Consider the following 27,302-nt stretch of genomic DNA (forward strand, 5'->3'; position numbering starts at 1 on the left):
ATAATCAGAGCCATCACCGACAACCACCTCCATCATTTCTATTTCTGCACTGTGGATGAAAAATACTACGGGTGCCGTGACTTCGTGTAAGGCTTATTGTCTCAACCCGTACTTATAATTGACAGTGCTATATCTAATATATATTCGATCCCTAGTACCCAAGCTATCGCGCAGCTAGTGCGCTACAACTATATTTATCCCGATATCGGGTCCCATTTCCCGCAGCAACAGCCACTCCCGTCGAACAATCTATACCAGCTTCTTGGCCATCGATTCTTAACTCCAGGAGGAACTCCTTCCCCTTGTCCCGTTGATAAGGGGTGGTTCCGTTACTATGACCGAGTTCTCTCTGATGAAATGCGGTACAACGCTTAGGTACCACGACTATAACTAATATCGTGTCAAACCGCTGGACCAGAAAGGAGAGGCCCTTGATTGGCTGCAGAGATAGTCATTATATCATGGACAATTTTGATTGGAAAGTACTCGTTAGATCTATCAAGGTTGTTATATAGTATGAATTTTGAATTTCAACACACAGAGGTAGCATCCTAGTCATATTATCTTATTGCTAAGTGGATTTAGAGACATTATTGGATGATAAGAAAGGCTGTACTTAACTACTAAGCTACTCTCTCTAACCCCCTTGGCCCATGCTCTGCTTCTGCCCTAGGCCTGCATGCGCCAGCTCTTCCCTGTAGGCGCTTCCTTAGCTCACTAGTCCTCTATGGCCCTCTCTTTTATAGCCTCCCTACTATCTTATAGCATTATTGTGGTAGAGATAAGAGGAATTTTAAGAGAGGCTTCTAGTGAAATGGGCCTAAAGAGAAGCCGAGGGAGAAGGTAGCTAAGGAGGAGCCTACTAACCATCAAAAGGCCATTGATGTTTTATTCCAATCTTATCTGCTTCAGACTTTCCAAATTCCTGTATTATTTCTTCTCTCAGTACTCGGAGGGCATCCTTTGTCGCGTTGTACTGCTCATGGCCTACTGCATCCTTGTCCGGCCAGAGTGGACCAAGTCGGACTTTGAAATCATTCATAATCTGCATTCCACGAATCGCATTCTGACAATCAATTCGGATCTCAGCTATTTGATCCTTAGTAGGTGTAATGGGAAAAGCTTTGGTATGGTTCATGTTGGTATTGTTTGCCGGAAGTCCCGCCCATGCCTCACGCAATTCTACTACGAGTGCATGGAAATGAGCTTCACCAAACTCGAGCAAGCGGCGTGCTAGAACAAGTAGATCATAACTCTCTGTTCGTTGATACTCAATCGCATCATACGTCTTAGGAACCTTTTTCAACATAATCTTTCGTGAGGCAATGAATAGAGCCTTCTGGTGGAATTTCCGTACCGCCTCTACTTTTTCTGATTCTGACAGATCATCGATATTGTCAAGTTCAGGTCGGTCCAGATTTTCTGGCTCTGGGCCATCATAATCAATGAAAGAAGCATCAGGATTGTGATCAAGGAGTGGGAGAATGTTGACAGATTGCCAATCTATAATCCCGGCAACTTTGGACGGGTTGCTTGGATCAACAAATATATTCTCATCGTGGAGGTCGTCATGCCAAAGACAGGGTGTCGTGATACTCCCACTTTCAGTGGGGATGAGGGCATCGACAATTTGCAAATATCATTCCACAGTGGATAGCTTTTTGCTTCTATCAGGCTGGTAGAGGCTAGGGCCACATACCATAACCGTCTGTTTTGGCAAAGTGCCCAAAGTTGAAATAGCCAACTTTTCCCGATGCCCTATTGCTTTGTAATAGTCGTGAACAGACCTCCCTATAGCGCTATAGCACATGTGTGCTGTTTAGTAAATGTATAGATGCTTACATGGTCCACGATCGCACTCCAAGCCAGCCCTTCCACAGTCCATTATTCTCGGCTCGTAACAGGTCCAATTGTAAAACGACTATTTTGCACTTTTTTACCTTTCTCATCAATGTAAAGATGAGTTTTTTGCCCTGGGTTAAGATCCTGCGCGTCCTGGGTATAATAAAGTCCACCAAACCGTGAGAATGTCACAGAAAGCCATGCAGATTGATAACGAGCAAGATCAAGGCAAAGATTCATCTTTTCAACGAGTTTCATGTGGCTCCAAACTTGCCTGAGCTGGATACCAGGTATTTTCTCCATGATGATATATTCCACACCTACAGGATTTGTTGCGCAAGAATCCCAGGTATACACCTTTGGAGCCGGTGTTCCAAGCACATTACGGGCCTGTCAGGGTTAGTTGTCATATCTACAGCAAGGTCAGTAATCAGATAGGAGCTCACAAAATCCATCGTTGCCACTTCACTTGCTGTAGTGAAATGAGGGCGGCCGGCGTTAGGGTTAGGCACTTTGGCAATGACCTCCTTTCCGTCGTCCATGGTTAGGACATAACACTTGTTGTACATGCCATCAGGGCATTTTTGTATATCAATACAAAATTTGGCGCCTATCGATTGAGCTGCAATCCGAGCAAGTTCATTCATGTTGAATTTGACATAGCGCCGTGCAACTTGATCTGCTTCGTCTACAACAAAACGGCCACGCGTGAATGAAAAGAGACTCTCACATGAGTTCCAGTCTGAAACGGAAGTTAGCTTCGAATATATATAAGTGATAAAGAGGTGCAATCATACCATTAGAGGGATGACCTCTTTGGCGGATGGACAAGAATGCTCGAGAGAAGCCGGAGACTCTTTGCAAGGCCGAGAAGCTGGAGACTCGCGACATCGCTGAGGTGACGTGTAACCGGTAAATCTTACATGGAGCTGGACAATTAAAGAGGCATTAAGGCTTGAATACTTAAGAATGTTGATGGCTAGTTATAGCTAGACAATTTGGAATATTAGTTGGGGGGTCGAAAATTTTTCTGGGGTTTCCAAGTAACTAGTTAGTTGACAATCAAACGATAAGGTAGATATGACTACGCAAGATATATTGTTTACATACCTGCATCGAATAACTATTCAGATGGTTCGGCCGGTTGGTTAAAAGTCTTCAACTACTGAAGTATGCCAAAGCATTCCTTGCTGTTATTGTTTACCTACTAAGTTAATTGGCATCGACTACTGTGCAGGATTGGTGCAGAGGCTGGACGCAATGCTCTTCACTATTTACAAACTACCAAACGGAAAGGCATCGCCCCTTCAGCGTAGGCTCGTTGCAGTTAAATTCACAGGAGGCTATTTCGCACCTTGGAGATATTTGCTAGCTCAGCTCAGTCCCAAAGGCGCGCCTTAGGCAGACGCCCTGGCCCAGTATTGACAGGGCGATATCTAAGGATGTCAACCCTTGGAGGGCGTTGATGTGGAAAATATGCGGAAAGAAGAGAACGGATATGTTTCGATCCGCCCTCCGAGATGATCTACTGATACAGCTGACGAGGAATTGGGCACAAGTCTTGTCACTAGCTAGCATGGACCTGGTGGTAAAGGGGGCTTCTAGAGCAGGAACCACCATGAGTTTCTGATGAAGATAGCGAAGGGGGTTGGACAAGTCGCGAAACAAAGACGGATGCGGGCCTATGTCGACGAATTCTCAGCGTGGACAGGCCCAATTGAAGTGCTGAGCCTAAAGGGATTGTGCAGCTTTAGCCTTTACAGGTGGACCGGAGTAGGACGCGGTGAGAAGTGGAACAGGGGCTGCTGGGATACCCTCCATTGAACGGACCTCTGACAGCCCGTTGTGCTCATTTGCGGTAACGAGATATAAAGGGAATCTCCTTTCCTTCGCTGGAGGAATAAGGTGCATAATAGTTTTGAACCATCAGCCCACGAGATTCACCACAGACCCTTGGAAATGCGCTTCATAAAGTCTGTCACCTGGACCCTGGCAGCATCCGCCACGGCTGTCAAAGCTCTATCTAACCATACCTCTCAATCTCCGCCCCAGCCAACTGCCGATGATGGTCTTCCATCGAACTTTGGACTGTTGCTCTTCCCTGAGTTCCAGTCGCTGGATGTCTTTGGTCCCCTTGATGCCCTTAACCTCTTCTCTCTGGCTCGAAAGCTGAATCTGTCCATCATCGCCGAAACAATGGACCCAGTTTCAACCCAAGTCCGGTCATCACAGATCAACAAGTTCGGATCTACGTTTGGGGAATCCATCATGCCCACGCACACGTTCAAGAACGCCCCGCCAATTGACGTGCTCCTTATCCCCGGCGGTTATGGAACCGACAGCCCTAACATTGGGCCAGCAATTGAGTTTATCAAGAAAATCTATCCAAATCTGCAGTATGTCTTGACTGTCTGCACAGGGTCTCAGCTTCTGGCACAGGCGGGTATATTGGATGGACGACATGCAACTACCAACAAGCAGGCATACAAGCGGGTCACGAAGCACGGCCCGAAGGTGAAATGGGTACCCGAAGCAAGATGGGTGGCTGACGGCAACATCTGGACCTCATCGGGGGTGTCAGCGGGTATCGACTTGATGTTTGCTTTCCTCGATGCAGTGTACGGAACAGTGGTGAGCAGCCAAGTGAGCGAAGGGATGGAGTATGTGCGCAATGTGGACTGGAGGAACGATCCGTTTGCGCATTATATCAAGGACGGCGAGCCGATGTCTTGAACTTCTTTTCAACTAGTTCAGTGAAGGTTGGGTCTGGCCGCAGGTAGGCCTCTCGGACGAATGCTCCAAGGAACGAGCTAAAATGGGCCCACGCATAACCTAGGTAAACTAGCTAGCTTGTAGGCGTCTAGAGCAGAACATCCAGCATATTCACCCAGGTTTTCATAGTCAGATACTCCAGCTTTTTCCTTGACTACTCCACTCTTTTCTCCGACTCGGCGAAGTGAGTCATGAGGCTGTGGGGTAATAGAATATTGTAGAAGCGGGACGTGGACATTGATAAAGCTATATATAACAAGTGTTGGGAGGCCGTTTTAGAGTGACCACCAGCACCAACCGGCTCCAGGGACAGCAACATGTCGACCGTTATAATCGGCGGCGGAATTATTGGCGTTTCCATAGCGTACTTCCTTTCTGACCCAGAGGTACAGAAGAAACATCCAGCAGAAATTCACATTGTTGACTCATCTGGAGAGCTGTTCTCGTGTGCATCGGGCTATGCAGCAGGATTCATTGCTCGGGACTGGTATGCTCCAGAACTAGAACAGCTGGGTGCGTTGTCGTTTGATTTGCACCAGCGGCTCGCCGCCGAGCACGATGGAACAGCAAGATGGGGATACATGCCGAGCATCGCATTGAGTCTTCAGGTTGAGGGTTTGGATGGGAAGAAAACGGCGAGGGGCGATGACTGGCTTCGTCGGGGGGCTAGCCGGGCGGAAGCTGCATCGAAGGACAAGGGGGATGGCGGATCGACGGCAAACGAAGAGTATCCTTCGCCCGCATGGCTGACAAGACAGAAAGGCGGTACGGTAGAGAGGATTAGCAGCAAGAACTCTGTCGCACAAGTGTTAGTCAAGCCAATCGGTCCCGAGCTGTCTTTATAACTTGTTCTTTCACAGCATCTAACCGAGAAACATGCTGCAGAGACCCCTTACGGCTGTGCAAATTTATGCTCGCCAGATGCATTGAGCGAGGCGTACAGGTCCACAACCCAGCCAGAGCTGTATCCACGACCAAAGATTCAGAATCGGGAGTGATATCTGAGGTGGTCATAGAAGATACCAAGGCTCACACAAGACGCAGCCTCCCATGCACTAATATTGTCTTTGCTGCTGGGCCGTGGACTCCTCGGGCGTTCAGCTCACTCTTCCCGCTTTCCAAGGCGCATATTCCCGTCTTGTCGCTCTCCGGGTACTCTCTTGTGTTCCGCTCTCCTCGCCATACCTTGAGCCAGGAGCAAGAGGTCTATGGAGGGAAGAGTCATGCAGTATTCACCACCCATCCGCAGTCGTGTGGGTTCAGCCCAGAGGTATTCTCTAGAACCAACGCGGAGATATACCTTGCAGGTCTGAACGGACTGGACATCCCGCTGCCGGAGGTAGCCACTGATGCTCATTCTCTCATGACAAAGGACAAATTAGCCCGTGTGAGAGAGGCAGCTCGTATACTGATGGGTCGTCCCCAAGACGGCCTGGAGGGAGAAAACATCGACGATCTAGAGGTGGTTCGAGAGGCTCTCTGCTTCCGCCCGTATATAGAATCCGGGCTGCCGATCGTTACCCGTCTGCAGGATTCCATCACAGGGACTGCAGGCCGGGTTTCTGGTGGGCTGTTCATGGCCACCGGGCATGGTCCTTGGGGTATCTCGCTCAGTCTGGGGACGGGTAAGGTGATGGCAGAGATGATTTCCGGCATGGAGCCCAGTGCCGACGTGAGCAGACTTGGCTTAGCCGCAGACCTGGCTCGCAGCAAGCTCTAATATCACGTAGTTGATGCATTCTTCGTCTTCAATGTTGTTCATGAGATGTATTGATAGTATTGCGGCCTTGGTCACCCGCCTAAAAGGGGTGTTTTCGAGCGCTCAAAGTCCATGAGAAAACGTTCAATCTTCTTCAAAGTCGCCCATAGCATCTGGTTTCTTTGTCGGTATAGAATCCGTCTCGCTTCTCTCATATACTCCACGAGCTATAACAGAGCACAAACATGCCCTGGCCTTGGGACGCTGGCACCTGGTGATTTTGGCGTGGAAAGGAGAACGACTACAGCGGGTGAAATGCTGTGGTTTGGGAGTTGACCACAAAGATAGACCGGCATCCAAAGGGTATCACTGTGAAATCTACTTCTACCGTCTATCAGGATGCCAGATGTTTGGTCCCAGCTCGTGTTCAATGTTCAGCCTAGTTAAAACTCATGTAGACGTGGGCGATTGGGCTCAGGGGTAACAAGTCAGAGCACAGGCGACGTGTCGTTGGACGCTGGATGTCTGGCAGAGGAGCTTTGAGGGGTTAATGAGCTCCCTTAATTAACCAGCTTCCTGTATATCACAGGGAATTTCAAGGCTGAGGCTGCCAACTACTCTGTGTTGTCGGGACTGACGGGATGAGGCTCGAACGGTGCCTGGATTTAACTCTGTTCTTCTTAACCTTAATCCTCTAACTACTTAAACTACACGCAGATTTAGCATTATGCGCGACGAGGATCTACGAGCAGCAGACAAAAACAAACAAGTTGATTCCTTTCGAGGCTGTTGAAAAGCAGAAGACGAAGACATAAAACCGAAGCAAAAGAAGGAGGGAATAGGGGGGAAATTGCCTGGCGGAACTACGATGGCGGACGACGGGTACAATCACAGCCACCGCGCGTTTCTGCAGGCCTTCATGTCGCGGTCGACGATGACGCTGGAGGAGGCCAAACCAGTTCTTGCTGCTATATTTACTGTGAGCGGTAAGTTCATACTGCTTATCATCTATCCATCCGTCAACAAGTGCTGACAGCGAGGGGTTGTAGAAGGGAGGGAGATCTCGCCGGGAGACATCACCCAAACGGACCTGAATACCTATATAGCAGCCATCAACACAGCCATATCGGCCTTTGACCTTGAGATACGCAGCACTGCTCACCAGACACAGCAATCGCGCGTGTACGCCCTCATAAACACCACCAGCGACCCGATGATGCAGCTTGCCACGACCTACAGCGCAGATGAGATCGCCTATGTCAAGCGTCTGCTCGATGCCATGTTTGAGTCCAACAACACCTCTCGCTGCGAAGCCATGGTCGTCTCGTCCATTGAGGCCGTTAGACTTGCCCGTACGGGAGCCAATTTGAACCGGAGACAATCGGAGGGAGTTCCCCAGAGCGGCACCGCGCAGCCATTGAGCATGAGAGAGGCCGAAGGCATGCTGAGCCGTTTGGTAGCGGAAGGCTGGCTGGAGATGAGTCGGGGGTACTACAGTCTCTCACCCAGAGCATTAATGGAGCTTCGAGGATGGCTGGTTGAGACTTATAATGAAGAGGAAGATGAGAATGGGGATACTCACCGAAACAACAGGATTAAGACGTGTTTTGCCTGCAAAGAAATTATAACAGTGGTATGATATCCCTCTTTCTTTCTTTTTTTTTTCTATGTGACTCAAGATTATTTTTTTTTTCTTTTTAGGGCCAACGATGTTCAACTCGCCGATGTTCGGGTCGTCTGCATCAGAACTGCATTCGCAACTTCTTCAGGTTGCAGCAGGCTGAAGTCTGCCCTGTTTGTAAAACTCGCTGGACCGGGGATTGCTTCGTTGGCGAGCGTGCGCTTACGGGCCAACCACCACGTGGAAGATCAAGAGCAACTGGTCGAGCTGCAGAGAATGAGGACTGACCTTCTGATACTGCCGAGTTTATACAGTAATGAATCCGAATACAATGGCCACCAATCGCCATCGTTGAACCATCCAAATACCCATGAATATCCCCTCCGTCAAGGTTCAAAAAGAAGAATGTTTAGGGGCGAGAAACATGGCCAGCTCTACAGCACGAGCAAGTCGTCTATGCTTTCAGTACCCGTGTCATACAAATCGTTTCACTTCCCCCGCCCAATTTGTCCCGCCATTTTCACAATCCACAAATGTCCGAATGAGCCAGGTCATAGTACAGCAGCCCAAGATCGCCGGTGTCAGGATTCTGGAACAAAATGCCGCCCCCCTTGTCTTGAATTCCTTAGTGGATCGTTGGCTCTAAGTCCAGGATAACGTATGACAGCCTGGGAAAGCCGCACAAAGTCCCTTGCTTGCTGCTTGAAAGACGCCTTCTTGTCGGCTGTAATGCACTGCGAGGCAATGTTCAATCCAACGCCCGGAGTGATGCATACAGCGGTATCACACGGGTTCAGCACCCTTTCCCAGTACGCCAGTGCTATGGATTTCTTCCCCAACAAAGCTCCTTCATTGCCCTCTTCTTTCACCCTTCCTTCGCTCCTTACTTAATTTCTCTTTACTTTGGGAAACGTTTCCCATGCTTGCCCCCGCGTCCGCCAGGCTGTAAAAACCCCTTCCTCCTTCCCTTCCTCTTATCTCTAGTGTCTCTCCGTATCCGGCTCGGCTATTCGGTTTGCTTACAACAAGGGAAGCCTATCTAACAAAATCGACTGCAGCGTGGAAGGTGAAATAGCTTTTGTAAAAGCTAAAGGAGTTTCTCTGTGTAAAGTCGTGGTCCGCTTCCTAAGCAAGGTCCGTGGCTCGGGAAGCAACTAGACGGTGAAACTGCGAATGACTCATTAAATCAGTTATCGTTTATTTGATAGCACATTACTGCATACATGTGGTAAGTCAGGGGCTAATATATACTAAGAACTTTGACTTCGGAAAGAGTGTATTTATTAGATAAAAACCCAATAGTTTTACTCTCTCCTTGGGCTCTTCTTTAGCTCTCTCTTTTGATTAAACACATACAATGAGCCAGAAGCATAGCGATCGACGCTTAACCAATGCCAGTAGTGCAAAGGCTCCATCGGTTTTGCTATTGACGTAATTTCTCATAGCCTGTATCCCTGCCTCCAAAAGGGGGTCCTCCTCTAGCAGGCTTCCTCTGTCAATGGGCCCTTCCTGATCTCCGTCGAGTTCATACAGATGGCCAGAAGATTTGACAAAACATAGATAGTGATGGTCCACTTCGCTCTCAGCGGGTGGAGCTTCGGAGCGACCAACGAGTGCTGCCTCTTGATAAAGCTCTTCTACCTCTTTTGAGTCTTCTAGAAAGGCATTGCGGTCGGAAGACGCGGGTTGAATCAGCCTATGAAGAACAGAGCCGTCGTCTATGCAAAAGTAGTGAGTAAAACAGCTATATATACTGGCAATATGGGAAATAACCCCTAAAAAGGTATCACTCACCAATTATCCCGGGTGTATTGCAAACAGCATGAAGAATCCCATAGAGGCCACACGCGTTGTTAATAGTTTGCTTCATCCATATGACCTCCTTATTGCTAGCATCGCAATCCTTGTGCGTTACTAGGGACTTCTCGTATTCTGGACAGGACGGTAGTATAAGAAGAAGCGCAAGGACAGGCCGTGGGATATCTATTGTGTCTTCTAGTGACCAAACATCGAGGAACGCATAAGACGTTGAGACCCCGAGTTTGTGCATCAGATCCGTGAATATGCTTGGATCAGACTCTAGGGGAATGAAATGTTTTCTATAATTCATCCTGATGTTTATGTGTTGGTGGACTGATGATATCTGTCGAAGGACACCTAAACATGTCCGATATTCAGGCAACTGTTGTAGTTTGTCATTCCTTCTGTCGCCTGTCGCTGCCCCTGCTAACCAGGGCGCATGCAAAACCGCGGGAGTTCCCTAGCCAGACTACCTTGCATTCACCATGAGATGTGACACATCTAAGTGGCTTAAGAATGCAGGCTGATAGCAACTGTATACTGAAAGTTGATCCAATGTGTTTTTCTTCTCTCCGAACGTCGATGAAGAAGCGTCTTTGCGTGTGTTATGGAGTTATTAAAATGAGTCGGTTTTGGTGCATAACTCTGATGACTCAGAAAGATTATGCATAAATCACTGAATCTGACCAATCAGATGCACATTACGTCGTAACCTTCAATTGCCCCTGACTCGCTATATCCGGCTCCCAATATAAACACAAGAACTTCCTCCACAACCATCTTTGTCGAGAATCCTGGTGGCTTGTCCACATCTTCTCTCCAGCCAGATAGCTAGCATGCCAAGGCTCAATCTCACATACGAGTACTTCTGCGAGGTTGTTGGCCAACTCACTCGCCACTCCTCGTCTCCAGTAACCCCTGAAAACCTCAACCCCTTGATCCAACGGGTCCTGACTCAGTTTGCCGGCTCTATCATCTACGGAGTGGGAGGACACTCCGTCCTTATATCAGTTGCAGACAACATCGGCGTTAAAATCTCGTATACACCAGGTGGGGAACACTTGCATCACGAACAGTCTGTTTTTAAGCTGCTTCCTTCAGAGCCATGCCAGCACATAGCCCACTCCCTCTTCACCGGGCCAGACGTGATATTTCTGGAGCTATTCCCAAATGGCACCCTATACGACCGCCTATGAAAAGCCGACAAACTCTACCCTGTGCTGCGATGGATGCAGAAGCTCTGTGATGCCGCAGCCTGTCTGGAATCAGTAGGATATGCACACGGAGATATCAACCCACGAAACATCCTCTTTGATGACGAAGACCAGGTTCGATTTATCGACTATGACCATTCACTCAAGGTTGGAGAGACCGTAGAAGTGGGATTTGAGCCATATGTTCGTCACCGAAAGGAGGATTATGGGATAGCTGGGCCGGATACCGAGCAGTTTGCGCTGGGCTCTGTGTTTTGGTTCATGAGTCGAGGGACTGAGTTGTATGCGGATATAGACGGTGCGGAAAGGGTCAATAGGCTTATAGGATGTAAATTCCCGGAGCTAAATGTCGAAAGTGACCCGATCGATGCAATCATTTACGACTGCTGGCATGGGAAATTTGAGTCAATCGCAGCCCTGGCACGACGTGTCCGGCAGGTTGTACTCGATGAGAGTCTGAAGGAGAAGCGGAAGATGTGTGAGGAGAGCTACAGCCGTATCAGTAGTTGCATCGATAGCGCCTCCTAAGCCATAATATCTAAACATTCTGGGCAACAATTCTGGTTCAATTTACCATCAAATAGCGAGTTAACTAAAGGGCTGGAAACCTCGTATAACTGCTGACCGGTACAATCCCTGCCAGAGAGTTCGAGGGCCAACAAGCATCCCTCAACTTAAGCTCGTCAGCTCAAACGCCCCCAGGACTCCTAGGTCTGTGCTCAACTTTGGGATCGTCATTCCAAGCTTGTCTGGTCCAGCTAGCAAGCTCCCTAGGAAGTTATCAGGATCAGTACAATCAATGGAAAGGGAGACAATAGTGGAGTCAGGAGGCAGTTCTCTTGGTCTGTAGTGTCGAGGCCGATTGCAGCTATATATGGCTATATATGCCTGTAATTGCAGAAATATGTGTTTTTGTCGGTTTAGGTCTCATTCGTCTCATTCAATCCTTAAAGCTGTATTTGTGATGGAGGAAGGGTTTTGTAGCCATCATCTCGCCTCTCGACTCAGCAGTCTGAGCAGCATACGTGTGTCCTCCGCCCTGTCTATCATCACGTATGCCTAGGAAGCCAGTGTGATGTCGTTGCAAAGAGAAGTCGTTGTTGGATGTTGAAAAAGACAGAAGTCGACGACGCAGCTGATGACATCATCCGCACGTGATCTCTATAATAAGGTTCCATTACATAAACTTCTGGGCAGGCTCGGGCCGCCACGTGACGTCATCTTTCCCGTCTTTGGCTTCCAACAACAACTCTGGAACTTCCTCGCAATTTGAACAAAATAATATCTATAACCAAGTCCTATACAGAGCAGTCTGGTTCGGCTAGCTAACTAGCTCTCGGGTTTGGCCAACTTAACGACCGGGGCTAGGTTGGTTGCAGGCAACTCTCTCGTGCATGGCGGGATTGGGTCATCGACATATTATCATGCCGTGGAGAAGCAAGAAAAGAAAAGAAAAAGCAACTCAAATACGGGCTCGGTGCCAATGACATGCCAGTTCCTGTGCCGTATTTCAACCATCAAACCAGAATAATAATGGACGGCTAAGGTAACATTGCTGCGTCGGCACCTTGCGTGCCACTGCCAGGGCTTCCCTGCTGCGAGCTGTCGTGTGGCCGTGAATATAACTAAGCCTCCCGCCTCTCCTTGGTTCGGTCTCTTGACGACACCTCGACGAGCAAGCTGGCGGATGTTTAGCTAGTTATAATCATGAAACAACCAAGTATCGTGAGTTGCACAGACTTCGATCGATATGTATTTACCTCTTCACGAATGAGAATTAACCGATGAGCCGTAGAATCTTGTTGCATGCATACTGTGGTTGCTGTCAATAATAACCGCAGCTACAGCTGAGACCGACGCTGAGAGGAATTCTGGTGTATTTGCCCGGAATTCGGCAGCGAGAAACGGAAGCTCCGGTAATGAGCAGCCCGGTTATGCCACTAGGTTCAAAGGTGTCACCTGGGATGTTGCAAACTGGAGGTTGACGACCACAAAGCTTGACCAGGGCCACTATCAGTCCCGAGGATCTGTTGCAAATGGATACCTGGGCATCAACGTTGCTGCTGTCGGGCCGTTCTTTGAGCTCGACATCCCCGTATCTGGAGATGTGATCAACGGATGGCCGGTGTTTTCGCGCAGACAGACGTTTGCTACCATCTCTGATTTCTACAGCTTCCAGTGTAGTATCAATGCAACGAACTTCCCGTGGCTGGACAAGTATGGAGGCGATCTCATCAGTGGTGTTCCGCACTGGTCTGGTTTGATCTTGGACCTTGGTGATGGCAACTTTCTCGACGCCACTGTTAAGAATTCAACCATCTCCAACTTCTCCTCCACGCTTGACATGAAAGGAGGAATTCTCACCTGGCAGTATACCTGGAGTCCAGAGAAGCACAATGGAACATACGATATCTTCTACCAGCTGGTTGCTCATAAACTCCATGTCAACCAAGCCCTCGTGCGCATGGAGATAACTCCATCCGGAGATGGGAATGTGAGCGTGGTCAACGTTATCGACGGGTACTCTGCGGTTCGAACCGATTTCAAGGGCTCAGGTCAAGATGGAGGTGCCATCTACACCTCTGTTAACCCCGAGGGCATCAGCAATGTCACTGCGTTTATCTATGCTGAAGTATCAGGTACTGAAGGCGTAGATTTGTCTTCGTCTTCACTAGTGGATGATAAGCCATATATTCATATGAACGGATCTACGATCGCCCAAAGTGTGAATGTGAAACTGCGCGCAGGCCAGACTACAAAGATAGACAAGTTCGTGGGCGCTGCATCTACGGACGGCTTCAAAAATCCCCGACAGGCTGCCAAAGAAGCGTCGGCAAGGGCGCTACGGACAGGCTACGAAGAGAGCCTAAAATCTCACATCGCTGAATGGGCTACTGTCTTCCCTAGTGATTCTACGGAGGACTACACGATACCCCGGAAAAAATGGCTGCCACTCGACCACCATATCATCGAGGCTTCTATTGTGTCCGTGGTGAATCCATACTACCTGTTGCAATCAACTGTCAGCAACAATGCTCTGGCCGCCGTAAAGAACGCACCCCTTAATCGCGGTAGTATCGCTGTCGGCGGGCTGACTTCCGATTCCTATGGCGGGTTGGTGTTCTGGGATGCAGATATATGGATGCAGCCTGGTCTTGTGGTAGCTTTTCCCGAAGCATCACAGATATTCTCCAACTATAGAGTCGACAAGTACAGCCAGGCTTTGAGAAATGCTCAAACACAGTATCTCTCCTCCAAGAACGATACCTATTTCTCTCCAGACGCTGCAGTATATCCCTGGACGAGCGGCAGATTTGCCAATTGCACTGCTACTGGCCCGTGTTTTGACTACCAGTATCATCTGAATGGTGACATTGGAATGCAAATTGTCAACAACTTGGTAACCACTGGCGATACCGAACACTTTAAGTCGAAGCTCTTTCCAGTGTACAACTCTATTGCTACCTTCTTCTCCCAGCTGGTAGAGAAGAATGGAACGAAATGGACAGTAACCAACATGACAGACCCGGTATTTTATCTATATATTCTGTCTTGCTATCAGCCCACTAACTAGGAACAGGACGAATATGCCAATTTGGTTGACGGGGGTGGCTATACAATGCCTCTGATTGCAACTACGCTGAAATACGCCAACCAGTTCCGGGAAATGTCTGGCCTCGGAGTGAACCAGACCTGGAATGAGATAGCAAAAAATGTGCAAGTATCCAGAGATCCAGGTTCTCAAATCACGTTGGAATATACGACTATGAATGGAAGCACGCAGGTGAAGCAGGCAGACATTGTCCTAAATACCTTCCCACTGCGCTATACCGAGGACTATACACATGATAATGCCCTGCGTGACCTAGACTATGTATGGGATATTTTCTTACACTTAGTTTAACTGTTGACTAACAAAAGATATAGTATGCGGCAAAGCAATCACCAAACGGACCAGCAATGACATATGCCATCTTCTCCATCGTTGCCAACGAGGTATCTCCATCGGGCTGTTCAGCGTATACCTATGGGCAATATTCGTTCAGCCCGTATGTTCGAGCCCCCTTCTTCCAGTTCTCGGAGCAACTGGTGGATGACTGGTCTATCAACGGAGGAACACACCCAGCGTACCCATTCCTTACAGGCAATGGCGGAGCCAACCAGGTTGCGGTGTTTGGCTACCTGGGTCTACGCCTGATACCTGACGGGATACTGCACTTGAACCCCAACCTGCCTCCTCAAATCCCTCATATACGGTATAGAACCTTTTACTGGCATGGCTGGCCGCTTGAAGCCAGCGCCAACTACACGCAGACCACGATCCAGCGAGCCACTAACCGACGACCGCTCGCCAGTGCTGATCCAAAGTACGCTAATTCCCCTATTACCGTACATGTCGGATCAGCAAACAACATTACGGTGTACTCGCTGCCTCCAAGCGGACAGCTGGTTATCCCCAACCGCCAAATTGGCTCTATCAACACACTTGCAGGCAACCTTGTCCAGTGCCAGCCGGTGTTCTCCCCCAACGAGTTCGCTCCCGGACAATTCCCCATCTCGGCCGTCGACGGAGCAGCGTCGACAAAGTGGCAGCCTCGACGTTCCAGCTCTACCTCGTCGCTAACAGTCACGTTACCGGACTATGCTTCCTCTGCAACCATTTCCGGCTTCGCGTTTGACTGGGCCCAGGCACCACCTGTCAGCGCGAAAGTTGTACTACACGACGAACCACTGCATCCGGTAATGGATGCTGAGGATGGTGACGCCAGTAGCTCTTCGCCCACCACACCCGCCGGTTCCGTGACCGTGTGGGAATCAGCCAAGGTTCCACTGTCCGATCCGTATGACCCGATCAAAATCGATCTCAACATGATCATGTCTTACAAAGGGAACACGACCAACGTGACGCTGCCGTCGACTGTGCCAGCTACGAAGTTTGCGACTCTTCTGATCAGGGGTAACCAAGCCCTGGGTCCTGTGGAAATCAGAGCCGGCAATGGAACCGGTGCAACAGTCGCAGAGTGGTCTATCGTGCGATCATCCTGAGCAGGTGGCGTAGCAAGTAGAGTGCTCTCGCTACCTCGCGCTGTAGATAGATATTTAATGTTAATGATGGATATATTCATGGCTCCCTTTGGAGTGACGAATAATCAAATAATTTGGTTTCGTAATAGTCGATGGCTGCTAGCGCCAGCGGGTAACCCCCTGATGGCAGCTAGGAAAGGCTTGTCAGTTGAGCTTGTTGACAGGAGTCATGGAGGATCGGGGCATGAAGCGCTTGAATAGATAACTAGCTTGTTTCCTTCATCAAGCTCCTTTTCTCTCGCGACCTCCAAGCTTGCTGAAGGAATGGTGATCCTCCCGTTCAGTCGTTTAACCAGCCAAGTCAACTAACAAGCGAGCTGGCCATGCAGGCTCATCCTAGTTAAAATCCATCGTATTAATCAAAAACTAGTCGGCCTTGATGCAAATTTTCCTTCTTGACATTTACTTGTCGTGTGGGATTATCTTTGAGATACAGCAGCCATTCATCGCTATCTTCTTGCCGATGTATTGTGTATGATTGAGAGTAGCTACATACACCTGCCTATATATATGGTTAACAACCGCATTACGCATGGGCTCGTGGAGTCGGGCCACTATATCGGCCTCGCCGTATATGCAAGATGATAATATTGGAGGATCAAGGCGTATATACTTGGTGAGTGACACGCTACTCCGTACGGCCATTGACTGCTATCAAGGCATCTTCCCTGAAGGCCCCTTTTGAGCGCTTGGTATGCAGAAATACCGCCATATCCACCTGCTCAACTGTACAAAGTAAATATTCCCTTGCAATTCATTCTCTGTTCTCTCTTCTTCCACTATAGCTTCAAGTCATACTGTCAAGTTGCGCTTAGGGTAGGTCTCAGGGGCTAGGGGGTTAGGATTGAGTGTTTTGTATAAGAATAAAGGAGAGGCTACGGAGTAAACAAGATATAAAATGCAAGCGACAGAAGGTAACACGGGAGGAAAAGGAGAATAAAGCCCCAGGAATGCTTTACTTCATGCAGCTAGATAGGTGACTATGTATGGAGGTGGATATGGTGGCTTTTTCCCGTAGTTGATATTGCATTTCTCGGAGGATCGCGGCCAAAGCAATTAATATATTGGACGTATATAATCAAAGATGGACGCCTCTCTCAGGCTCTCGCAAGAGCTGAAGAGCTGAAGAGTGAAGAGCTGACAGAGTGTAGCTGTGTGTAGATGCTAAGGATGGCCGCCGGCTACAGCTACAGCTACAGCTACAGCTACGCCTTCACGACCTGCCTCCTGGCCACCGCAACAGCGTATCTCCTCCTGCTCCTCGTCCTCGTCCATGTGCCCCCGACCTCGCCGCTGCGAGCATGGCTTCTCCCCGTGCTGGTCCTCCCTACGCTCTTCGTCTCGCGGATGGCCGTCTACGCAACCCCCGTCATGCCGTTCAACTTCGTCCTAGGCGTCGGCTACGGCCCGCGCCTGGCCCTGGAGATGTTCGACCTCCTCTGCATCTCCAAGGCGGCCTATCCTGGAGACTCGGGCTCTTCCTCTTCGGCCGGCGATGAAAAGGACGGCGAGAAAACGGCGGACAGGCTGCCGTGGACTGCTAGGGTCGGCCGGGCAGTGTCGTGGCTCTGCGAAGTCTCCTCTCCGGACCGAGGGCGCGAAGGGTATACAGAAGTCTCCCGCGAGACGGCGAGGAGGACGTCGAGGCGGCAGTTTCTCGTCTTCAGGGCTGCTCGGCTGGTGCTGGGCTATCTGGCGCTGGACTTCATCAGCAGCCAGTCCCTCGAGGGCGCAGACGTCAAGTTCGGCCCCGGCAAGGAGCAGATCCTCTCGCGCATCGTCGCTGGAGACTTCTCGGGCGAGGATTTCGGAGAGACGCTGGGCTCGATCGTCGGATACGCTGCGTCTGGCTATCTATACCTGCTCACCATCTCGGACCTGGTGTCGCTGCTGGCTGTCGGCCTGGGATTCAGCCGGGCGCAGGACTGGCCCCCTTTCTTCGGGCCCCTGACCAGGCTCTATTCCATCAGGAACCTATGGGGGTGAGTAGCCCCATGTACTCTCTCTATATAACTATTATATATCATTCAAGTCTTGCTAATTGCCTGACAGCGTGGTATGGCACCGACAGTTGCGGGTGCTTCTCGTCGACTACAGCTATTTCATAACGCACTCCATCCTACGCCTCCCCCTGGCAGACAGCGTTGCGCCCGAGTCCAAGATCCTGCTGCTGCTCATTCGATACGTCAGGATCCAGATGGCTTTCCTGGTCTCGGGATTGCTGCATCTGCCCATCGACACCATGCAGGGTGTCCCGCTGCGGGAGTCCGCGATAGTGACGTTTTTCACTGTGCAGGCGCTGGGGATCCTCATTGAGGACGCCGTCTGTGGCATCTACCGCTGGATCACGACGGGCTCGTTCTCCCGCCATGAGGCACGGAGTTTAGAGAAGAAGGAGCCGGCGCTATGGATGAAGCTGGTCGGCTTTCTGTGGTTGATATGCTGGGCAATGTGGTGCATGCCGCCGTGGATCTTCCCGGTCATCCGCAGGCCGCCCATGTCCGTCGTCCCCTATTCGTTCTTCGCCAGGGCTGAGGCATAGACCTCGTCCAAGAGAGTCGAATGTAGTGCATCGAAGTGCATCATCATCACTGCACGCCATCAAGCTATCCCTAGGGTCCCCGGGGTATTTACGCCCAATTGAAAAGAGCCATCAACCATTGAAAAAGAAGATCGGAACAGAGATAAAAACAATAACTATTAGATCTCATATGCAGATAGACCCGAAGGGATAGATAGCATGTCGACAATTCAATTTATTTAATCTTCAGCAACCTCAGCTCGCAGTCCCTGAACTGGTTACCTCCTTATTTATCCCGGCCAACACGGAGATTTTTATATACTTTGACCAGCAACTGGCCACCAGCTTGGTTTCATCCAGAGAAGACGGCGATATCCTGGAACAGCATCGATATTACCGAGAGAGAACTGGCGAACAGCAGTCAGAATATACCACTTATCCCCCGCGCTGGCTGGTACTTCCCAGGCTGAAGATGGCCCTTTTCCCGAAGGAAACATCATCAGCTACATGCATTGCTGGTCCGGAAACCCGCAAAAGGCCTGTATCAGCCAGCCTCGCCTGGGTGAATCTGGAGATATAAAGAGGCCTGTCTATACCCCTCGATCGAAGGTCTTCTGTCCATCATCATCAGCATCAGCATCATCATCATCCAAAACAATACAGCAACACTATAAAAACAACCCCCCTTCCATCCACCTATATACAACATGTCTAAGCCAACTATCGCCTTGGTCCCCGGTGCCTGGCACACCCCAGCACACTACGAGGAGTTCCTCGCTATCTTCGAAAAGGCCGGCTACCCAACCGCCTGTCTCCAGCTGCCCGGCGTTGACTCTGCCGCTCCCAAGGACGAGACCGTCGCCTCCAACGCCGCCTATCTCCGCGAGAAGCTGCTGCTCCCTCTGCTCGACGACGGCAAGAATGTCGTCCTCGTCATGCACTCCTTTGGCGGCTGTGTTGGAAGCGTAGCCGCGGCCGGCCTCAGCAAGAAAGACCGTGGCTCCAGCGGCGGCGTCGTCGGCCTCATCTTCATCGCCGGCTTCCTGGCCAAGGAGAGCATGTCTCTCTTTGATGCCCTGGGCGGCAAGTTCGACGACTTTGTCAACGTCGATGTATGTTCTCACTGACATTAATATACGTAGACTTGCTAACATGATGGATAGGAGGCCACTGGCCAGCTTACGCTCGACAACCCAACTGATGTCCTCTTCCACGATGTCCCGGGCGACGTTGCTGCAAAGGCTGCTGGCCAGCTTAAGCAGCAGGCCATGTCTGTCCTGAAGAGCTCCAGCTCCGCTCCAGCCTGGCAGGAGGAGTTCTACAACGGTGGCCGACGAGGATACATCCGCGCCACCCAGGACCGCTGTGTCCCTGCTGCCATCCAGACCATGATGCTGGACAAGAGCGGCCTTGACTGGAACATCAAGGACATCGAGGCCAGCCACAGCCCTTACCTGAGCCGCCCCCAGGAGACCTTTGATATCATCAACGGCATGATCACTGCCATCTGGGGCCAGTGAAGGATATGACCATAGATATATGCATGAGAGCGTGAACGTGAGATGACGGATAATAGACAGCATTTAGTTCCTAATCAAAGTATAGATTTTTTCATTTCTAAAAAGGGTCAAACGTACAGTCAAGCTATGTAGCCAAACGGCCCATGAGCGGAGGTCTATCAGTAGCTCTACCATCTAGAGGTTTTCTTTCTTATTTTCTTTTCTTTTCTTTTCTTTTTTCTTTTCTTCTCCTTTCTTTCAATTCTTTACCTTCTCGGCACTTGACGGGCTATCAAGGACCTCCCTGGTCACCCGGACAAGTATATCAAATGCATTTCTCACATACTTCTCTCCCGCCAATTCGTTAGCACTCACCACTCGAATGACATACAATCCCTCAACAACAGAAGAGGTAAGGAAAACCTCCTTGCCGGCATTGACACGCTCGTACACCTCGCGGGTGACCGAATTGCTGTCACCACCAGCTACCTGCCGAGCAGCAGCCTCGGTGACATGGAAGACCGTCAGCCCAAAGGCCGGGGGGGTCACCAGCTCGAACAAGTCGCTTTGGTTACGGACGAGGCCGGCGAAGGTCATGCCGAGGTCTATGCCTTTGCGGATATGCGCCTGCATGGCCTTGATGCCGTACGACCGCAGCACAAACCAGATCTTCAGGGACCGGAAGCGTCGTCCCAGGGGGAGCTGCCAGTTTCTGTAGTCCGTAACTGCACCGGCATCAGAATGCGGGTTTCGAAGGTAGTGAGGAGTGATGTCCAGGGCAGAGGTCAGATCCAACCGGTTGCGTATGAACAGGCAGCTATCACCATTTGTTAGTATATATACAATATTTTAATGTATTAGGGGAATAGATAGGGTCATCTCAATAAAGTAGAATATAACAGACCTTGCATCAAAGTTGACAAGCAGCCATTTGTGCATGTTGAAGTTGAAGCTGTCGACGCCCTCACTCCAGTCCGCGGTGATGTACTGGTACTCATCACAGACGAGCGCTGCGCCGGCGTAGGCAGCATCGACATGCACCCAGATCTTCTTCCACGACTCGCGCTCGTTCAAGACGGCCTTGATCTCAGCGAACCTGTCCGTTGCACAGGTGCTGGTCGTGTCCAGCGTGGTGGTCAGGTAATACGGCGTCAGCCCGTCCTGTTCGCACTTTTCCAGCACCTCCCGCAGCGCATCCCCGGTCATGGCGAAGTCGTCCTTCAGCCGGGTCGGGACAGTCCTATGACGAGTGCTCACGATCCGGGCCCCCTTGGCCGTGCAGCTGTGCGCCTGGTCGCTGCCCAGCGAGACCAGTCGTGACTTGATCTCGATCAGCCGGTCCTCCCACTGCTCGGAGCCCTCGTCCAGCCCTTCGGCCCTCGCCATGTCTCTCGCATACCGCTCCCGGGCAGCCACCATGACGGTGATGACGGCCTCGCTGGCGCTGCCCTGGATCACGCCGCCGCCGAGGGTCGGGGAGGTGCTGAGGAAGCAGTCCGGCAGGCCCAGGGCCTTTGCGATCCAGTCCATGACGGCGATCTCGAGCTCGGTGACGACGGGCGAGCACAGCCAGTTGAAGGCCGGGGCGTTGAAGGCGGCCGAGTACATCTCCCCCAGGATGCTCGGGTAGGTCACCGTCGCCGGGAAGAAGGCCATGAAGTTGGGCGACTGCCAGTGCGTCACGCCCGGCTTGACCAGCGTCTCCAGGTCCGCCTGTATCTGGCTCCATGGCTCTCCCTCCAGCGGCGCGGCGGCGGGCAGGCGGCCCTTGAGATAGCCGGGCTCGACGTCGGGCAGGACCTGCTGCGACGACAGGCCGGCGAAGTATTGGATGACTGCAGAAGACCTTAGCACTCGTTCTAGAGACCTGTATAGCTGTTCGAGGGGTAGTGGGGGGGGGGGGGGGGGGTAGGGCGTACTCTCATCCACTGCCGAATGCGCGGCGGAGCGGAACTGGTCCTGGTCCATGTCTTCTTCCTAGGTGTATGCAGGGGCGCCGGCAGCGGTCCAAACAGATAAACAGGCGGGCAGTCCAGTCTGATGCCCGGCTTGCTGTCCACCGAGTTGCTCTATCTCCCAGCCAGCCAGAAGACGGACGCCCTGCCGGTGACTCTTATATATGCTCGGCATTTTAACTAACGACAAGCCATCGGCGGTCGCTAAATCTTCGCCCGCAACGCCACCCGCGGTTAACTAATCGACGACGGGAAGACCAGCAGAGATCGGCCACATCCAGCGATACTTACCAGGCCGATGGATGTCTAGATCTCGCTCTCCTGGGTTGGACGAAGCTCGGGATTGCTTGATGCGATGCAGCTCCTGGCAAACAGGAGCCCCATGCGGCCATGCTGAATCACTGCGCCATCCCCTAACAACCCCCCGAGCATCCGTCTCCAGGCCAATAAAGAGCACGAGACAGCTGGGTTCGATCGGGCGACAGCGTAGACGGGCGCACGCTGCTTACACGGAGCCGGCAGGATGTGACATCTTTGTTACGAGACCATGCTAGGCGCCAAAGGCTGGCTCCTGAGCCTACGATGCTGCGGCCCCCATGACGCATGCAGCATAACTGCGACTTTTATACGGCCCGGGGGGGATGCTTACACTGCCACGGGCGACGGATCAAGCCTTATAAAGGCCAGCGAGGCGCTTTCCGCCCCTCTGTCGCTTTCAAAGAGAGGCTTCCTTTTGCCCTGTCATATCTACCTGCTCGCTAGTTACTGGAACTCGATACCAGAAGCTCAACGATGTCTGTCCTGCATGCCCATCTCCGGCCTTCGTTGCACAAACACCACAAGAGAGACTTGCGCGATAACAGCGTCAACCTAGTGCTTGTTGCGTGCGGTTGCACTCTGCTGCTGCTCTCGATCTTCCTGCTCTTCTACCGGGCCCAACGGCGCAGCAGGGCCGCCGCACCCGGCCAGCTGCTACACCAGAACTTCCGACTCCAGAGCCAGAACATGCCACAGCATTTTGACGGCGTGGCCGCTGCTCCAGCTTATCCTGTACAGAATATTCCACCGGCCCATCTAGGCCAGCAACATGACAGGGACCGCCATTTCGATACTCCAGCTCCCCCGTACTACCCGCGAGAGCAGGGTGCACCAAAGCTAGACCAGCCGCTTGCTTCCTCGTCTTCACCTCCTCCGCGGCCACAGTCGCCTCCACCAGGCTACATACAGTCAACTGCGTCGAATCATCAGCCTGGCCAGCAAACGGATCTAAACCAAACATCAAGTCAATCAATAGCCACATCACAGCCCTCACGAACGTACACATAGACAAAAAGGCACCTGGAAATTTCCCCCTCGCATTGATTCACAACGGCTTTACCCAGGGTTATTTGTTTGTCTTCCTTTGAGTTCTAACCGAAGCTACGGAGTTCTACGGGTTTGCGGTGCATGTCTTTAAAATGACTGTTTTAATGATAACGTGCTCTTCTGCTATTCAATATATTTCCAACTTTTGAGCTGATGGAACATGCCAGAAGAGACTCCTGCATCCTAAATTACTACCTGATTGACATGTCGCCGGCGAGTCTGGCCTTTGGACTGTGTGGGGTACATCAGCCGTAATGATGCAGCTCGCGACAGACGCCATAAATAGATCCATCCTCGGACGCCTTTCTCTTGTTGAATAACATCGCCTGCTGAGACATTATGAACAAAGAAACAGTTTGCGGGATTGCTCGAATTTAGTATACTGCTCTGCAGAGGAGGGCTAAAGATGAGTTTCGGCCCATAGATGTCTACGGAATGTATTGTATCATTTTGTTGTTTGACTTGAAGTCCTTGGTATTTTCTTATCCCAGGACCAGTTTCACCTTGCTTGTGGTTATTTCGTTATCATACTCGTCATAAAGCCCCATATCCTCGCACTTTTAGCTGAAACGCAGTTTAACAGCACGACATTTAATAGCTCGGGATGAAATGCAACCGTTGCCGGAGCGATAAATATATGAAACTCTTTTGATACATCGCTTATTATAGCCATAGTAGTGGAAGCAGGAGTACTAACTAGCAGTAGACGATTTTTAGTAGTTATAGATGACTCGTGTCCATCTGAACGTACGACTGACTAGTCAACGATGGAAGTGATGAAAATAAAGACAGAACTAAATGTCTGCGTGGAATCATTACTATTTGAAGCACAGCCATAGATGATACATAAAACCATCGCGGGAGTATGTAAGCCGTCACGTAGGAATAAGCTACTTCGGCGCAAAGCTGAGGCAGGCTCTGCTATTTGAATGTATTTTATTCAACTGCCTCTTCTTTCATTATTCAAGAGCAAGACGAAAAAGCGACTAGAAGGTTGGACCCACTTATTTAGGTAAAAAGCGGGTCAGAGCCGCGTGCTTATTTAACCTTACTTTGTTTTTGCCGAGCGCCAAACGCGCTTAAAAGCCTGTGGGATGTGATGTTCTTGGGGAGAAAGAAGCCTGACGGGGAGTGTCTAGTGGGCAGGTGCTTGTGCTAGCAACCTGCCTGAATGAGAAGTTCGATGCAAATTTTCCATCAAGGTTCGTATTCAATCGAAAGCTAGACGTGATATTGGAGGTGAAAACAAATTCTCAGGACTCTATTCATCGAAGGGAGGTCTAAAGTGAGAAACGAAAGTAGGCAATAATACAGAAAGCCGGGGGGTATTGTGTTGAGACATTTAGGACATGAATACATGCGTAGCTGTGTGATAAATGGTGAATTATAAACCGAAGCTCGAATGGCTCCAAGTATATTCTTGCAAACAGATTCAACTTTTCGGGATTGAAAAAGGAAAAAGAAAGGAGAAAAATGGCAAGACAAATGCAAGATTGTCAAGTCGTAAAAAAAGCATTTATGATGACCGAGGACGCCGGGGTATCTAGTTGGTGGCGTCTTCCACAGGTCCGCAGGTGCAGAAGAGGTTCTGGTCACCAAACGCTGTGATAGGAGTCAGTATTAAATCACCAATTCGTCGATTTATCATAAGGGTGAAAACTTACCATCGTCTACCCTAGCAACAGTAGGCCAGAATTTCTTCTCTAGCAGCCAAGGGAGAGGATATGCAGCGGCCTCTCTAGTGTATGGGCGGTCCCACTCGGCAGTGAGCAGATCTCGCTGGGTGTGGGGAGCAAGTTTGAGAATGTTCTTCTCCTTTGGCTGTTCACCTCGCTCGATGGCAGCGATCTCTCCACGGATGGAGATAAGGGCATCGCAGAACCGGTCCAGCTCAGCCTTGCTCTCAGACTCAGTGGGTTCAATCATAAGAGTGTTAGCGACAGGGAACGACATGGTTGGCGAGTGGAAGCCGTAGTCTTGCAATCGCTTGGCAATGTCAATGGCTTCAATTCCCGCGGAGGCCTTGAACTGGCGGACGTCGAGGATGAACTCGTGAGCGCATCGACCATTGGCATTAGTATACAGGATGGGGAAATGAGGCTTTAGTCTGGAGAGAATGTAGTTGGCATTAAGCAGAGTGATCTTAGTTGCGTGGGTGAGACCCCTGGCTCCCATCATGTTGATATATGCGAATGTGATGGGGAGGATGCTTGCACTGCCGAAAGGTGCGGCGCTGATGGGTGGAGAATCCACGGATGCGGGGCGTTTGGCGAGCAAGTGGTCATTGAGAGGGTGCGAAGGGAGGAAGGGGCGGAGATGCTCTGCAACACCAATGGGGCCAACACCAGGACCACCGCCACCGTGGGGGATACAGAAGGTCTTGTGGAGGTTGAGATGGCAGACATCGGCGCCGATTTCGCCAGGAGAGCAAAGGCCAATCTGGGCGTTCATGTTGGCGCCGTCCATGTACACTTGGCCACCATACTGGTGGACAACCTGGCAGACCTCTTTGATGCTTGGCTCGAACACACCGTATGTGCTTGGGTACGTGATCATGATGGCACCGAGTTCGTCCTTGTGCTTCTCGCACTTGGCACGGAGGTCAGCAACGTCGAGGTTACCGGTTGCAGTGTCGCACTTGACGGGGACGACACGCATACCGGCCATGGCAGCACTGGCCGGGTTAGTTCCGTGGGCAGAAACAGGGATCAAGCAGATGTTACGCTTTCCAGGATCGCCGTTGCTGTCGTGGTATTTCTTGATGGCCTTCAGTCCAGCGAATTCACCCTGGGCACCAGAATTGGGCTGGATGGTAACTTCAGCCATACCGGTGATGTTGGCCAATTGCTTCTCGAGATCCTCGATCATGTCGATGTAGCCCTTGACGGCGGGTGCTGGAGTGAAAGGATGAACGGAGGAGAACTCTGGCCAGGTGATGGGCAACATCTCGGTGGTAGCGTTGAGTTTCATCGTGCAAGAGCCAAGAGAGATCATGGAGTGAGCGAGGGAGAGATCCTTGGATCCGAGGTGCTGGATGTATCTAAGCATCTCGGTTTCGGAGTGGTGGCTGTTGAAGACAGGGTGGGTGAGATAAGAAGAGGTTCGCTTGACAGAGTCTGGGATCTCAACTGGCTGAACATCCTTGGATAGGTCGATGGCTTCAGCGCCCTTGTATGGGGAGAACTTGACAAATACCGAAAGCAGCTTCTCGACATCATTCAATCCCATGGTCTCGTCAAGGGAGACGCCAACCTTGGACGAACCGACACGTCTGAGGTAGAGAGAAGAGGCGAGAGCAGCCTCCATGAGGGAGTCGGCTTCAGCCTGAGAGCTAGTTTCAATGACAAGGGTATCAAAAGCGACACCTTCGCCTCCAGCGTTACCCCTGGTGGGGACGTTGAAGCCAAGAGCAATCAGCTTGGCCTTCAGCAGAGCAGTGAGAGACATGGTACGCTCGGCGATGGCCTTGAGGCCCTTGGGGCCGTGGTACACTGCGTAGAAGGCCGACATGTTTGCGAGAAGTGCCTGAGCAGTGCAGATGTTGCTGGTAGCCTTCTCGCGACGAATATGCTGTTCACGGGTCTGCAGGGCAAGACGCAAGGCACGGTTTCCAAGTCTGTCCTTGGAGACACCGACTATACGGCCAGGAATCTTTCGCTTGTGTTTCTCGGTGCAAGCAAAGAAGGCAGCCTGGGGGCCGCCAAAGCCCATGGGGACACCGAAGCGCTGGGAGTTACCGAAGGCAATATCGGCACCAAACTCTCCGGGAGCCTTAAGGACAGTCAAAGCAAGCAAGTCGGTTGCAACACTGAACATAGCACCCTGCTCGTGAATCTGGTTTCCGAGAGCTTGGAAGTCGTAGATACCACCCTCGGTATCGGGGTATTGAGCAAGAACGCCGATAGCTTGTCACCCTGGTCCTTGACGAG

General features: G+C 50.9%; 15 protein-coding genes across 15 annotated transcripts; 11 read left to right on the forward strand and 4 right to left on the reverse strand.

Annotated features, from left to right (window-relative positions):
* Positions 1-862: 862 nt before the first annotated feature.
* TERG_05407 (uncharacterized protein) lies at positions 863-2,816 on the reverse strand (the record flags this gene model as incomplete). The annotated part of the gene is made up of 6 exons (XM_047748429.1): positions 2,640-2,816; positions 2,289-2,584; positions 1,941-2,232; positions 1,843-1,871; positions 1,700-1,758; positions 863-1,601 (listed from the first exon to the last, which is right to left on the reverse strand). Exons 1-6 carry the CDS (start codon positions 2,731-2,733, stop codon positions 863-865), a joined length of 1,509 nt encoding a protein of 502 aa, XP_047604411.1. The 5' UTR covers positions 2,734-2,816.
* A 985-nt stretch (positions 2,817-3,801) lies between these two features.
* Positions 3,802-4,575, forward strand: TERG_05408 (uncharacterized protein; the record flags this gene model as incomplete). Its single annotated transcript, XM_003233487.1, has 1 exon — positions 3,802-4,575. One exon carries the CDS (start codon positions 3,802-3,804, stop codon positions 4,573-4,575), a length of 774 nt encoding a protein of 257 aa, XP_003233535.1.
* A 949-nt stretch (positions 4,576-5,524) lies between these two features.
* Positions 5,525-6,334, forward strand: TERG_05409 (uncharacterized protein; the record flags this gene model as incomplete). Its single annotated transcript, XM_003233488.2, has 1 exon — positions 5,525-6,334. One exon carries the CDS (start codon positions 5,525-5,527, stop codon positions 6,332-6,334), a length of 810 nt encoding a protein of 269 aa, XP_003233536.2.
* An 847-nt stretch (positions 6,335-7,181) lies between these two features.
* Positions 7,182-7,952, forward strand: TERG_12277 (uncharacterized protein; the record flags this gene model as incomplete). The annotated part of the gene is made up of 2 exons (XM_003233489.2): positions 7,182-7,299; positions 7,363-7,952. The coding sequence occupies 2 exons, from the start codon at positions 7,182-7,184 to the stop codon at positions 7,950-7,952; spliced, it is 708 nt and encodes a 235-aa protein (XP_003233537.2).
* Positions 7,953-8,210: 258 nt separating this feature from the next.
* On the forward strand, positions 8,211-8,591 carry TERG_12278 (uncharacterized protein; the record flags this gene model as incomplete). Its single annotated transcript, XM_047751258.1, has 1 exon — positions 8,211-8,591. The coding sequence occupies one exon, from the start codon at positions 8,211-8,213 to the stop codon at positions 8,589-8,591; it is 381 nt and encodes a 126-aa protein (XP_047606589.1).
* Positions 8,592-9,278: 687 nt separating this feature from the next.
* Positions 9,279-10,044, reverse strand: TERG_05411 (uncharacterized protein; the record flags this gene model as incomplete). Its single annotated transcript, XM_003233490.1, has 2 exons — positions 9,279-9,652; positions 9,729-10,044. The coding sequence occupies 2 exons, from the start codon at positions 10,042-10,044 to the stop codon at positions 9,279-9,281; spliced, it is 690 nt and encodes a 229-aa protein (XP_003233538.1).
* A 526-nt stretch (positions 10,045-10,570) lies between these two features.
* On the forward strand, positions 10,571-10,930 carry TERG_12279 (uncharacterized protein; the record flags this gene model as incomplete). Its single annotated transcript, XM_047751259.1, has 1 exon — positions 10,571-10,930. The coding sequence occupies one exon, from the start codon at positions 10,571-10,573 to the stop codon at positions 10,928-10,930; it is 360 nt and encodes a 119-aa protein (XP_047606590.1).
* Positions 10,931-10,963: 33 nt separating this feature from the next.
* On the forward strand, positions 10,964-11,476 carry TERG_12280 (uncharacterized protein; the record flags this gene model as incomplete). Its single annotated transcript, XM_003233491.2, has 1 exon — positions 10,964-11,476. One exon carries the CDS (start codon positions 10,964-10,966, stop codon positions 11,474-11,476), a length of 513 nt encoding a protein of 170 aa, XP_003233539.2.
* A 1,816-nt stretch (positions 11,477-13,292) lies between these two features.
* TERG_12281 (uncharacterized protein) lies at positions 13,293-14,522 on the forward strand (the record flags this gene model as incomplete). Its single annotated transcript, XM_047751260.1, has 1 exon — positions 13,293-14,522. One exon carries the CDS (start codon positions 13,293-13,295, stop codon positions 14,520-14,522), a length of 1,230 nt encoding a protein of 409 aa, XP_047606591.1.
* Positions 14,523-14,567: 45 nt separating this feature from the next.
* On the forward strand, positions 14,568-15,994 carry TERG_12282 (uncharacterized protein; the record flags this gene model as incomplete). Its single annotated transcript, XM_003233492.2, has 2 exons — positions 14,568-14,822; positions 14,876-15,994. The coding sequence occupies 2 exons, from the start codon at positions 14,568-14,570 to the stop codon at positions 15,992-15,994; spliced, it is 1,374 nt and encodes a 457-aa protein (XP_003233540.2).
* A 2,007-nt stretch (positions 15,995-18,001) lies between these two features.
* On the forward strand, positions 18,002-19,023 carry TERG_05415 (uncharacterized protein). Its single transcript, XM_047748430.1, has one exon. It carries the CDS (start codon positions 18,231-18,233, stop codon positions 18,573-18,575), a length of 345 nt encoding a protein of 114 aa, XP_047604412.1. The 5' UTR covers positions 18,002-18,230; the 3' UTR covers positions 18,576-19,023.
* Positions 19,024-19,040: 17 nt separating this feature from the next.
* TERG_05416 (uncharacterized protein) lies at positions 19,041-20,291 on the forward strand. The gene is made up of 2 exons (XM_003233494.2): positions 19,041-19,666; positions 19,718-20,291. The coding sequence occupies exons 1-2, from the start codon at positions 19,262-19,264 to the stop codon at positions 20,072-20,074; spliced, it is 762 nt and encodes a 253-aa protein (XP_003233542.1). The 5' UTR covers positions 19,041-19,261; the 3' UTR covers positions 20,075-20,291.
* Positions 20,292-20,304: 13 nt separating this feature from the next.
* TERG_05417 (uncharacterized protein) lies at positions 20,305-22,021 on the reverse strand (the record flags this gene model as incomplete). The annotated part of the gene is made up of 3 exons (XM_003233495.2): positions 20,305-20,870; positions 20,958-21,888; positions 21,973-22,021. 3 exons carry the CDS (start codon positions 22,019-22,021, stop codon positions 20,312-20,314), a joined length of 1,539 nt encoding a protein of 512 aa, XP_003233543.1. The 3' UTR covers positions 20,305-20,311.
* A 779-nt stretch (positions 22,022-22,800) lies between these two features.
* On the forward strand, positions 22,801-23,334 carry TERG_05418 (uncharacterized protein; the record flags this gene model as incomplete). Its single annotated transcript, XM_003233496.2, has 1 exon — positions 22,801-23,334. One exon carries the CDS (start codon positions 22,801-22,803, stop codon positions 23,332-23,334), a length of 534 nt encoding a protein of 177 aa, XP_003233544.2.
* A 1,582-nt stretch (positions 23,335-24,916) lies between these two features.
* Positions 24,917-27,189, reverse strand: TERG_05419 (glycine dehydrogenase; the record flags this gene model as incomplete). The annotated part of the gene is made up of 2 exons (XM_003233497.1): positions 24,917-24,975; positions 25,038-27,189. The coding sequence occupies 2 exons, from the start codon at positions 27,187-27,189 to the stop codon at positions 24,917-24,919; spliced, it is 2,211 nt and encodes a 736-aa protein (XP_003233545.1).
* Between the last annotated feature and the right edge of the window lie 113 nt (positions 27,190-27,302).

The sequence above is a fragment of the Trichophyton rubrum genome (assembly GCF_000151425.1).
Source record: "Trichophyton rubrum CBS 118892 genomic scaffold supercont2.6, whole genome shotgun sequence".
Classification (NCBI taxonomy): domain Eukaryota; kingdom Fungi; phylum Ascomycota; class Eurotiomycetes; order Onygenales; family Arthrodermataceae; genus Trichophyton; species Trichophyton rubrum.

Excerpts from the sequence above, each read along its gene's own strand:
- TERG_05415 (XM_047748430.1), top strand. The coding sequence starts at position 18,231 with ATGGCTTTCCTGGTCTCGGGATTGCTGCATCTGCCCATCGACACCATG.
- TERG_05416 (XM_003233494.2), top strand. The coding sequence starts at position 19,262 with ATGTCTAAGCCAACTATCGCCTTGGTCCCCGGTGCCTGGCACACCCCA. Across the intron at positions 19,667-19,717 it reads ACGACTTTGTCAACGTCGAT|GAGGCCACTGGCCAGCTTAC; the intron begins GTATGTTCTCAC and ends CATGATGGATAG.